This window comes from Dromiciops gliroides, chromosome 6 (genome assembly GCF_019393635.1).
Source record: "Dromiciops gliroides isolate mDroGli1 chromosome 6, mDroGli1.pri, whole genome shotgun sequence".
Lineage (NCBI taxonomy): Eukaryota > Metazoa > Chordata > Mammalia > Microbiotheria > Microbiotheriidae > Dromiciops > Dromiciops gliroides.
Window position 1 is genome coordinate 1,086,260 of NC_057866.1, and position 12,478 is coordinate 1,098,737.

Sequence of the window (12,478 nt, forward strand, 5' to 3'; positions counted from 1 at the left end):
CTTTATCCACTGTGCCACCTCGCTGCCCCCGACATTGGGCCTGTCACGGGGTCTGAGCGAGCCTTCTGTGGCCCTTGAGCATTGGCCTGAGCTGGGTCTGGGCTCTCGTTCTGACGTCATCAAGCGTTCATTAAGCACTGTGTGCCAAGCACTTCTCGGCAAAGAAGAGCAGAAAGACCTCGCCTGCCCCAGGGGAGCTTACTCTCTAATTAGGGACCCCCACCCCCCTCAAGCTGAAAAGGGGAGGAGCTCTGGGGGCTGACGCTTTGCAAGCCTGGGTCTCGGAGGGTACTTAGTACCTGGGCGGGACTAGCTCATGTCCTGGGATGGAGGAGGCCCTGGTCCTCATCCACAGAGGGGAAACGGGCCCAGACAGGGGAAGGGGCGAATCTGAACCCGGGCTCCTACTTTAGTGCCCGACTCCCTTCCGGCTCGGCCTCTCGAGCCACTTCCTTCGGGAAGCCCTCCAGGATTGCCCAGGTGGGTGGTCTCCGGTGGAGACCTCGGACACCACCAGTTCGGGCAAGTGCAGGAGCCTCGACTGTCCCGCCCCACCCCCATCCCCCATTTCCCCATACTCCCCATCCCCCCTTCCTCTTCATCCCCCTCAACCTCCCGATCCTCCCATTTCCAGACCAGGCGGGGGCACTCTCGGGCTCCGGAGAGCACGAGCGCGCGCGGGGCTCCCTGACAGGGCGTGAGGAGTGCGCGCGCGCCAGAACGAGACGTGCGTGTGCGTGTGCGTGCGCGCGCACGTCTGGGCGGGGCGTGCGTGGCCGGGGTGCGCGCGCTGCCCTGCTGCTGCTGCTGCTGCTGCTGCTGCGGCGGAGGGGCTGAAGCGGAGGCGGCGGCGGTGGGAGACGCGGACAGAGACCGAGACTGGGCCGAGACCGAGCCGGAGACGCCGCCCCCCGGGTCCCCCCGCCGCCATCATGCCGGCCGTGTCCAAGGGCGACGGGATGCGGGGCCTGGCCGTGTTCATCTCGGACATCCGCAACTGTGAGTGCGGGCGGGGGAGGGGAGGGAGCCGGCGCTGCGTGTCCCCCCCCCCCACCTGCGGGGCCCTGGCCTCGCCTCCCCCTCCCCTCCCCTCCCCGCCCCCCGCCCGCTCAGCCCCGGCCCCCCGTGCTCAGCCCCCAGGCTGCTTCGGGCCCGAGGCTGGGGGTGGGGGCCGCCCCGGGAGGGCATCCGGGACAAACCCCCTCCTCGGGAGCCGTGGCCTCCCATCCCCCCGCGCCCCTCCCGTCGGGGTTCCCGGGTCTGTGCCGGGGGTCTTGGGGTTCCCGCGGGGCCTGGCCCGCCGTAAGGTGGGGCTCCGGAGCGCACCCCAAAGGGCAGGAAAGCCCCGGGCGGCGATCAGCAGGAGCCTAGGCCCTCTGGACTTGGGGGTCAGGAGGCCCGGGGCGGGGGGAGAGATCGGGAGGCCCGGGATCGGGAGGCCGGGGGTGGGGGGGGGAGAATCGGGAGGGCCCCGCAGCCGCGCCCCGCCTCCCTGTGACAGGTTTTCTAGGTCTCATTCATAATTTAAATTCCTCCGAAAGGGCTTTAGCCGGTAGAGCCGCAGCCCCGGATTCTAGCCAGGCCGCCGCCTCAGTTTCCCCCTCGGTGAAGTGTCCCCACCGGTTACGAGAGGGAGCTTCCTGATGCCTCCAGCCCCCTCCCCCCTCCTGCGGGCTTTTGTTGGGGCGGGGGGCTCCAGGAGTTCGCTAGGAAACCTGACTGGGGAGCGGGACCCTGCCCCTCCAAGCATGGGGGGGCCCCTGAGCTCCTGCTGCTTCATCGCATCCTTGGGGGCCCTGCGCCTTTTCCGTTGTCAGTCAAGCCTGCCCGGCCCTACTGCTTCTCTGCCTGGGGGAGCTGCCCCCCCCAAGACTGACTTTGGGCCTGCTGGACTGCCAGCCAGCCCAGCGCTAGCCAGGGCATGGGCGGCTGGTTTGAAATGAGCTGCTCCAAGGAAAAAGGAAGGAGTTTCAGGAAATGGAGCCTCCGGGAGAATGACTGAGGTTTTGCTTCCCTCCCCCTGCAAATAGCCCCTAAAGTGTCTGCTGCCCGAGGCTAGTGTAGAGGTAGCCCTGGGCTCCCCCTTCTTGCTGCTGCCGGCGGGGGGTCCTGGCCCTTCCTTCCCCCTCAGAGCTGCCCTGGGAGGGGGGGGGGGCCTGCAGTGACTCAGGCTTCAGGGAGCTGTTCAAAACGGGAAAGGGGCAGAGCACATTTTCCTTATTCTTGAAAATCATGACCCAGCCTCCAGCTGCCGGGCTTGGTGCTGCCAGGAGAGGGGGCCCCTAGGGCTGGTCCTGTGGTGCCCACTCTGGCTCATGCCTCCAGCGGGCCCCCACCCCCCCCCAACCAGGCAAGCTCCCCAACCAGGCAAGCTCCCCCCCCCCCCACCTCCCTGTTTTTCTCTTTTCCTTGTATGTAAACAGTGCAAACACATTTTCTGTCAGCGTCTGTGATGTAAAGTCCTTAGAGCTTAGATTTTATAGGGGTCTGGGGCACGTCCCCTCTCCCCTGGGGGGAGCTAAGTGGGTCCAGCTGGGTTTCTTACATCAGCACCCAGAGGGAGGACCACATTCACTGGGCTTACCTGTGATGGGTGCCTTGTAAACTATATCCTGGATCTCCTTCAGGGAAGCCAAGAGTCCTTTTTTTGTGGGTGGGGTGGGACGGGGGATGTCAGGGCCTCCTCCCCATTCCATGCCTGCCCACTTGAGGGAGTCCCTGCTCTTCCTGAAGCCCAGTCCAGATCCAGATGGTCTGTCTGCTCGGGTCACGGGAGACTTGCCTCTACTTCTCAGTCTTTGGTTACATTTCTGGAGCCCAGGCAATCCATTTGGTTATAAGGTGGCCAAATATTGGACCTGGCTTCTCTTCCCCCCTAAAGAGAATTGCAGCAAAGCATCGTTTTTTGTCTTTAAATGAATGAGTGACTGAAAAGCCCTGGAATGCTTACCTGAGCAGAGTGCTGGGGACCAGGGAACAAAGTCCATCTTGGTTCATGGGAACCTCACATTCTCTTGGGAGGAGGTTTCAGCTCTGAGTGGGAAGGAAAAGGCCCCACGGGCAAAGTGCACACGGGCCTGTCGTTTCTACCAAGAAGACCAAAGCAGCTCTTCACAAGGCCAGGGATTTGGGGAGGGAAGGAGCATTCATCTCCAGGTCTTCCGCCATGTCAGGACTCCGTCAGCCACATCTAGACTTGGGCTTAGAAATTGGTTAGAGTCCACCAGTGGGGCCAGCTGAAAACACTGTGGTGCCACAGGCTCAGAGTTTGGCTCATTTGTTGAAGGGAACATGTGCTCTTGGGCCCTTGGACTGCCAACTGCCAGGTTGATGCAGGTGGTGGTGAGAGCAGCAACTCCAAAGCTGATCCACCCCGACTTTCTATAGTGGCCTTGGGGTGACACTGGAGACTCTGCTTTTTAAAGGGAAAATCACTTGGATTATTTTCTAAGTTAAGGAAGCTTGGCCACAGGTGCGTCTGGAAAATGGGTGCACTTGAGAGCACTCCTTCTGGGAGGGAGGGGAAGAGCTTTTCTTTTTTTCTTTTTTTTGGTGAGGCAGTTGGGGTTAAGTGACTTGCCCAGGGTCACACAGCTAGTAAGTGTCTAGTATCTGAGGCTGGATTTGAACTCGGGTCCTCCTGAATCCAGGGCCGGTGCTCTATCCACGGCACCACCTAGCTGCCCCTGGGAGGAGCTTTTCAAAGGAGTTTGGTGTTTTCTTACCTTTCAGCCTCACATTAGGCTGCCTTGTGCCTGAACCTCTTGGCTGGGCCCCTGGAGAGACCCTGGTGGAGTCTCAGGAAGGAAGAGGCACACAAAGAGAGCAGGGGCTCCAAGGGTGATGGGCCTCTGGGTGTGCCCCTTCCCCTGGGCGTGGTTCCCTTCAGACACCAGGTTTCAGGGTGCCAGGGTCCCTAGCTTCCTGCCACCCCCAGGACTGTCTGGCCAGACTGACCTGCTTGCTGCTCTTTGCGGGCACACACCTGGGCTCCAGGGCCCTCTGCTGGCTCTGCTTTCTGTACTGGCCTGGAAGACTCTTCCCTCCCCCTCTTCAGATCTGCCTTCCCTGCTTCCCCTCTTCAAATCTGCCTTCCCTGCTTCCCCTCTTCCCCAGATGCCTTCCTGCAGGTCACATCTGTGAAGCCTGGGGCCGGCCCCTCTTCCCTGGGCACTGTCTCACTTGATGAGCTCATCCTCTCCCCGTGGGCTCAATTACCACTCTCTGCACACAATTTCACCTGGTCCTTTGGTTCCTCCTGAGCCCTCTCCCACACCTGTCCCTAATTGCCTGCTGGACGCTCCTTGTTAGCCCCCTTGGCAGCTTCCTTGAACTCTCCTGACAGTCCCCTGGGGTCCATGAGGTCCTCGGGGCCTTGCCATCGTCCCTTTCAGGGATGCCGCCTTTAGTTAGAGTGGGTGGGGAGGGGGACAAGCATTTACCTGCTGTGTGCCAGGCACACATTGGTGCCTTGACAGCTGCTCTCTCATTTGAACGTCATGACAACTCTTAGGTGCTATTTTCGTCATTTTACTGTTGGAGAAACGGAGGCAGCTGGCTTCAGTGGCTAATCCATAGTAAACAGTCCTTTCTACAGCTGCCTTCTCTTTCCTGGTTGGGGTAGCCATCCCCTCTGGCCTTTCCCTCAGTCTGTCCATGGTTGTCCCCTCTGCAGCTTCTTCCCATGTCTCCTGGCTTTTCTTGCCTCGGAGATGCCTTGGCTTCTTTCGTTGTGTGTTTGTGTGTGTTTGTGTGTGTGGCAATTGGGGTTAAGTGACTTGCCCAGGGTCACACAGCTAGTAAGTGTCAAGTGTCTGAGGCTGGATTTGAACTCAGGTCCTCCTGAATCCAGGGGTGGTGCTTTATCCACTGCGCCACCTAGCTGCCCCGTGGCTTCTTTTAAGACTTGGATGCTGTCTGTTTCCTGCTAGGGGCCTTTCCCAGGCTCTGGAGCTGCTGCTGAACCTTCCCTCCTGAGCTGACCCCGTGTTGTCTCCCCTTAGACTACCGGCTCCTTGAGGGCAGGCACCATTTTTGCCTTTCTTTGTACCTCCAGTGCATAGCGCCCTGTCCAGCAAGCGCTTAATAAATGCTCCTGCACTAAATGACTGGGGCGGGGGGCATGTGGAGTTTGAGATGCTTCTGGTGTGTCCACTTGGAGAGGGAGGAGAGATGGTCATGTGGGGATCACAAAGAAGTGAATGGAGAGAAAAGGGGTCGTGGGATGGAGACTCTGGGAACACCCTAGACTCGGATCCTTCAGCATAGGAGGCTCCATCCCATAGTCATCTCCTGGACAAGGACCTCCCAGAGGTGCTTGTGGGGTCAGGGTGGTTGCTCCTGCTCTCACAGTGATCACTGGCCTGGCCCTTATGCTGCCAAGGGCTCTGTATCTGTGATGCCAGGGTTTGCTTCTGTGAGTCCGGTTTTGCTGAGTTCTTGTGGCTCACTCTTCTGTGCTTTCCCAGGAGGACATCAGTGTGACTCACTTCATTGAACAGATTTTTTTTTTCCCCTCAGAGAAGAAACTTCTCCAAGAATGTCATGCGTTGGTTCTGGCTGGTGCACAGGCTCATCTCCCCTTTGACTTGGGGTCCCTGTTTTATTCCTGGAGTTGGGTTTGGGCCCAGGTGCCAGCCGGGCCGGGGGCACCGATCTGGGTCTTCTGGCACGGTGTACCCGCGTTCGTGGTTCCTAGGAACATTTTATCCCCTTGGGTGTGTGAATTCCCTCTCAGGTTATTGCCTCTACTGACTAGAGCAGATCGGATTTAAATCTATTTAACTCAAGATGAGAAGGTCTAGCCAGGAAGACACAAGTGAACTGGATTCTTTGATGCCACTCTTACAACTCAGAGAAGAACCTGAGGTGGTTTTTTTAAAGAGACACAGCTTGGTGATGTTGTGTAGAAAAATTTGTTTCTGCTCAGATGAATTCTGTAACTGTTTGATAAAATGTAGTGATTGATCAGACCCTACCAGTCCTTAAGCATTTATCCTCATAAGTAAGTACTTGAGGCCTCTGGGGTAACAAAAGCTGCTTTTGAGAAGCTTAGGTTAGAGATGTGGAGAGTTACTCGTTTTTGTTTTTGTTTTTGTTTTGCAGGGCAGTGGGGGTTAAGTGACTTGCCCAGGGTCACACAGCTAGTGTTATGTGTCTGAGGCTGGATTTGAACTCAGGTCCTCTTGAATCCAGAGCCAGTGCTTTATCCACTGCACCACCTCACTGCCCCAAGAGTTACTCTTGAGAAGAAATGAAGTCCTGAGCTGTGGTCCTGACCTTAAGCCCAGATAGAGGACGTGGGCCTTTGTGGGCAGGATGACTCGGTAGGGTCCAGCCATTGGGATTTAAACTGGTCGTTGATGAAGGGCTGGGTTGGTCAGGCCTGCAGGCTGAGCCCTGTGAGCTGAGAACAGTGTGAGCTGGTGGATACGATGTTCAGGGTCTGCCAGGCAGTGCTCGAGTGGGCCTGAGCCTTGACTTTCCCTGCCCGCTGTCCCACTTGTCCAGCCTGATGCTGATTGGGTTCCTTTTTGACTCTACTTTTTGCATCCGGTTTCTCCCCCTCAGTCTCTGCCGGGCCTGTGCCCCTGTGCCGGCTGTGCCCCTGCGCCTGTTGTGCCGGAACCTCCTCCCCACAGCTGGCAGTGGGGTGGGAAAGCACAGCCTTGCTCTGGTCCTGTTGGCCTTTTCCAGGCCTTTGCCCTCTTGCCGCCCCTTTCCCCACGTGGCCTTCTCTTTGTTCCTCCTGTCCGGGAGCCTTTTCCCCCAGGGTAGGTCTCCCTCATCACCTTTAGGGGGGGAGTGCCACTGGGGCCTCCCCTCTGAGGGTTGCTTTGTGTTTGGTCTTTAGAGGGGCAGCTTCTTCAGGGCAGGGACTTAGGACATGCCAAAAGGGCTTCATGAGCAAGCTTGGTGCTCTGTTTTTGTGCTGCCATCTCCCCACTCCCGGCATGCCTGACGTCCTGACCTCCCTTTGTTGATGCCTCTTCCTTAAGCCAAAGGGGCTCTCTCTTTCACATCCTCCCAGGCTACTTCGGCTCCTTCCCATGCTCAGCCTCACACCCCACCTTACACTGTAGGCCCTCAGGGCAGGAATTGCTGGTTTTTTTCCTTCTTTGTACCTGAAGTGGCCCTAGGGCTGGCTGATTGGGAAGAGCCATCAGACCAGGGGCACTGGGTGGCAGCCTGCTGGGCCATGCCTTGTTCAGCCAGCCCCCCTTGTGGCTTTGGGGCATTTCTTGGGACAAAAGTGAGCCCCTGAAGACTGGAGCTCTGCTTGGCCTAGTACACAGTAGGCATTCAATATGTGATTGATGGTTGGTTTTGGAAAATGTCCCCCGACATTGAGATGAGTAGTACTGTGAGAAGCAGCTTCCCTTGGCTTTTTTAGCCTTCTTCACTAGTGGCCTCCCTTTAGAAGTGCCGGGATTCTTCCCTCCAGTCCCTCTGCTGGGCCTTGGGATCCAGAGGGTAGGGGAACTTGGATTGGAAATAATGACATTTTCATTTTCACTAACCCCTAAGTGACCTTGAGCATTTCTTTCAATTGTGAATTTTTAAAGCTTTCTTTCTTGAATAGACATCTCCCCCCTGCAAGAAGACCAACCACAGTCCTGATAACCAATCCGCTCCCTCTTTCTTAACCCCAGCATGTGTGTCTGCCAGGAGGCGGCACCCTGTGGGCCTCATCCTCGGTCTCCCAGCCCACAAAGTTGATGGATTGTCTTCCCAGTGTTGTTGCTACTATATAAACTGTTCTCCTGTGACTGGTTTTGTTCTTCACAATGGTTCTGCTCCCTTTCCTCTGCATCAGTCTGAGCGAGCCTCTCTCTCCCTGACTCTTCGAAGGCTTCCCTTTTCTCATTTCTCATGTCCATGGGACTTGAGGTGGAACGCCATTTCCTGATTCCTTCTGAGGAGGGGGCCCTGACACAAACTCGGTCAAGGCCCCCTCCCTGACTGCCATGGGTGGGGGGGGTTAGGGTGTCTGGCTGTTGGAGTCATCCTCCAGAGGCAGGCCCTGGGCCTGGTGATCAGAGCCTGGCACAGACTGCTGAGGAGGTGGTCTCATGTGGCAGGACCCTAGTTTTCAAGGGGAAGATGTTAAAGGGAATGTGCTTTGGGGGCCACTGTGCTGAATTCCAAGTCTTCTCCCTTGGAGGTGATTCTCTCGCTGGTGGCCAGGTGCCCTGCCTTGACTCAGCATGGCATTGGCCAGCCCTCCCATGGCCTTGGGTGGGGCCAGGCAAGGGGACCAGGCTCCCTGAATGAGGTCATCAGAGGCGATGGGAGGTTCAATTTGATCTTAATAGAATTTAAATAAAAACGTCATCTCTCAGTTATCGCCCTGTATCATGCTACACTTACTGAAAGTCCAGGTTTAAAAATGTCCCCCCACCCACCCCACTGGATCATCACAATGGTGAATTTTCTTGCTCCTTTCTGGCCCGACCTTACAGGCCGCTGGGTCGGGCCTCTTCACTGTTCTTCTGAGCTAACAAATGAGTTGGGAGTGAAGCCAACCTCCCGGTGGTGGTTGTACCTTGGGCTGAATGTGAACCAAACACGCTATCAGCCCCTTGAAAAGAGGGTTTTTGTCTCTGGAGAAGACCATGGGGCAGCTGACAGTGATAGAGCTTTTGGTCTTCCTGTTCAGCCATCAAAGAGGGGGGTGCTGAGGGATACTGGGAGGCACTTGATGGGCATCAGCTTTGGGTGATGCCCATGCTTGGCGGGCTTAGTGCCCATTAGACTGGCAGCCCCTTGAGAGCAGGGGCTGTTTGTGTCCCCAGCCCTCATCCTGGGGCCTGGCTCCAGCAGGTGCATCCTCCCGAGCCTTCCCATGATGCTGATGGAGGCAGGGAAGGAGGGAGACCTTGAGCTCTCTCAGGCATTGTGAGCTTTGCTTGCAATATCTTTTTTTAGACCATCCCAAGAGGAAGCAGGGCGGAGGAGTCAGGAAGACCTGAGTTTAAATCCTGCCTCAGACATGTCCTGGGTGTGTGACTGTGGGACAGTCACATCTCCTCTGCCTGCTTCTGTTTCCCTAACTGTAAAAAGGGCTCCCTTCCCTCCCAGACGTGTTGTGAGACCTGACACTGTATTGGTGAAGCTCTTAGCAAACTTTACGTCCTCCATGAACGCTCACAATTTTTGTAACAAAGAATATGCCCAAGAACAGAGGCTGCACCTGCGCCTCACGGGCAGAGGGTCCTGCCAGTGAGGATGTCAGTGCTTGGGGCCTGGAGATGGGAAATGACCCATCCAGGGTGTCTGAAGCCAGGAAAACAGGAGACTCACTCACCCACCACATCCCAGGAGTCTGTTGGCACAGGGCAGTGCCCCACATGTGCCCTGGGAGTGGGCCTGGCTCCTGTCTTCTCTAGGCTGTACCTGCAGAGAAGCCCCAGGCCAGAAGCCTGGCCAGGGACTTCAGAATTTAATTTCCTCACTTAACTTTCCTGAACCAAGCTCCATGGGTTGACCTTGAAAGCATTACCTAGGGCACCTCTTTCATCAGACCCTTCCCTGAACATCATTAGAGTTAATCTGAAGATCTACTAATTATACTGTTTGTCTTCTTTCCATCACTGGGGTTTTGTGCCCAAAGGCTGTTGCGTCATTGGAGAGAAGTGGCTTTGAGCAGGTAACCAGCTGGCTGTAATGCTTGCTGTAGCGGGGTGGCTGGTTAAAATCTGGGGTCTGTTTGCCAAAGGTCTAGGGTAAACAATGGCAGATTCTGTTTCTCTGTCTCCCTCCTTCCCTGTCTCTCTCTCATTAATGGTAGCAGAAAGAGACCAATAGGGTTTTATTTGAAAAAATTCTCGGTTTTTTCCACCAGTATTGTCATCTGGTAAAATATACTCACATTGGAGGAATTCCTCACATCTTTACTATGTGTCTGCCATGTACCAGGCCATGCTGAGCTCCAGGGCTTTGTAACCAAAGACAAAAGATGATCCCTGTCCTGTTGGACCTTACAGCTTCTTAGGGATGTCTACAGATAAACCTGTACATATATGTGTGTGTGTGTGTGTGTGTGTGTGTGTGTATGTATATGTTTATAGATCAAATAAGTCAATACTTAGAGAAATTAACTCAGACTATTTACTGCAAGGTCAAATATTGACCCTGATGCTGAATAATGAGAACGTGGGACTCACTGAGAAAGACTCTGATGTTGGGAATGATTGACAGCAAAAGGAGGAGGAGAACTGAAATCAATAGGCAGTGTCATGGAAACAGTGAGCATGGGCTTGCATAGACTTGGAGAGCTGGTGGAGGGCACAAAGGCCTGGTGTGCTGTGGTCCGTGGGGTCACAGAGTCGGATGAGCCTGAGCAGCAGTGACAGTTATGTGTATGTGTATTTGCACATACGTGTGGGCACATGTATACACACTATTCACACACGTATACACCCCCCCTTCCACCACGTATGCCCACACACCTCTGACCCCATCTTTCTTAGCTATGGCCTTGCTTGCTCCCTCATCTCTTCTTCCCTGCCTCTTGACATCTTTATCTGTATGTCCTTTGTGCCAAGGCTAATTCCTCCACTTAGGTCTTCAATCCCAGCTCTTTCATCTTCAGTCTCTTCCTCACCTCTTCCAGACGTGCCCAGGTATCTCTGATCTCATAAAGCTCTGCCTTTGACCTTAGTGTTGGTCAGGGACTGTAGCAGCTGGAATTAGGAAATGCAGTTTATAAGCAGCCACTTAAAAGAAATACTACAGCCCCCACTTAGGTCTAAAATGAAAAGTCTGTGCTTCATTCACGGAGAGGTTTTTTGGGGGGGGGGTCTCTGGGTTCTTCCAGGCATTGCTCTTACCCAACTCCCTTAGAGGCCTGTTGCTTGAAGGTTGGCTTCTGATAGCTATTGGTCCTGGATCTCCCTCCCCCTCTATAATAGCAATGATCAAAGGACAGAAGAGGGAGTTGGAAGGGGCTGAGAAGCTAATGCTGGAGGCAGATCTGCAAGCCCCCACTGTGCGCCCTCTTCCTGAAGATGGGGTCTTTGTTGAGTGACCAGACATAACCCCATGTTGGAGGAATGGAACCTCATCTAGGTGGGCAGAGATGCCAGAGGGGAGGGGGAGGCCAGCTCTTCAGGCATCTCTTGACTCTTTACAAGACTCTGAACAGACAGATCACTGCAAAACTATTGGAGCTGAGAGGGTAAAGAAGGAGGCAGACCCTTGAAGGTAGGGAATCTGCCCCTTCCTAGTCTGTGGCTTTATTGCCAAGGTGGCTCAGTGGCAATGCCAATAAAAAGGGTTGGGGCCAAGCCAGGAGCCTGAGGCTATTAATACCCTTGGCAGCTTCATGCTCTGGTGGGGAGACTTTCTTTTTTTCAAAAATGTTTTTCCAGTCCACAAAAATCTGCCTTTTCTCCCTCCCTCCTGCCCCTCCCGGCTGAGTAAGAAAGAAGAACAAAGCCCCCGTTACAAACACAGTCAAGCAAAACAAATGCCTACATCGGTCCCCCCAGAATGTCTCATTCACAGGAGATGATGGGTAGCATGTTTTCTCGGTCCTCCAGTATCGTGGTTGGACATTATACTGATCAGAGTTCTCAAATCTTTTACCCAAGCGTTGTCTTTGTATAAATGGTTCTCCTGGTTCAGTTCATTTTACTCCACACCTGTTCACTGTAAAGTTGCTCTCTAGCTAGACTGTCTAAAAATCTACCGAGTGGTCACCAATAAATGAAGCTTTAGCAAGAGTTTAGACTTTTAAGCATTTATTAAAGAGCATTAGGATCTAATGATCAGAGAGAAAGGTAAGCATCTAACTATTTCTAAGAGACCCCATCATCCGACCTGCCATGGTGAGCTCAGGAATAGAAAAAGGATCCAACGCTTCCTTTCTCCTCCCAGAAGCCTCCTGTCTAAACCGGAAACATCAAACGTCCCTTCCTGACACTAAGGAACTGACCTTCCAAGCCACGTGGCTTGCCCTCAGACACCTTCTCCTCATGGCAGAACTTTCCTACAGTATCTCTCTAGCAGGGGGCGTCGCTTCAATTGTCACAGTCCCCCCTGTGCTTCAAGTGAAGAAACATGGTTTCCTCACATGAAGCAATAACATTACAGATGCTTATGATTAACCAAGTAAAGGGAATGAAAAGAGAGAAAAAGAAATTGTGCGATGCAGGTCTTTCCTGGTTTCTCTGAAACCGTCTCCTTCGTTATTCTTTATTCCATCACATTGATATACCACACCTTGTTGAGCCATTCCCAAATGAGGGACGTCCCCATAGATTCCATTTCTTTGACACCTCAGAAAGAACTGCTGTAAATATCTTTGTATATCCTTAAAGTTTGTTTTCCTCAAGACTAATTCCTCCGTTCATCTAATTCCTCTTCTTCCCATTCCTTCCTATTTCCCCGTCTAGCGAAATGTATTTTTTAACCCTACTGCTTGTATATTTTCTTTCTTCCTTTGACCAGTTCAGACAAGAGAAAGGTGTCAGTT

At 54.3% G+C, this 12,478-nt stretch overlaps 1 protein-coding gene across 4 annotated transcripts in view; it reads left to right on the plus strand.

Moving 5' to 3' along the window:
- Nucleotides 1-803: 803 nt before the first annotated feature.
- Nucleotides 804-12,478, plus strand: part of AP2A2 (adaptor related protein complex 2 subunit alpha 2) — a 72,802-nt gene continuing 61,127 nt past the window's right edge. For all 4 annotated transcript variants that reach the window (XM_043970208.1, XM_043970210.1, XM_043970209.1 and 1 more), the window contains exon 1: nt 804-999. In XM_043970208.1, the coding sequence (XP_043826143.1) occupies nt 933-999 (67 nt within the window). In that variant the 5' untranslated portion in view covers nt 804-932. The remainder of the gene's footprint in view (nt 1,000-12,478) is intronic.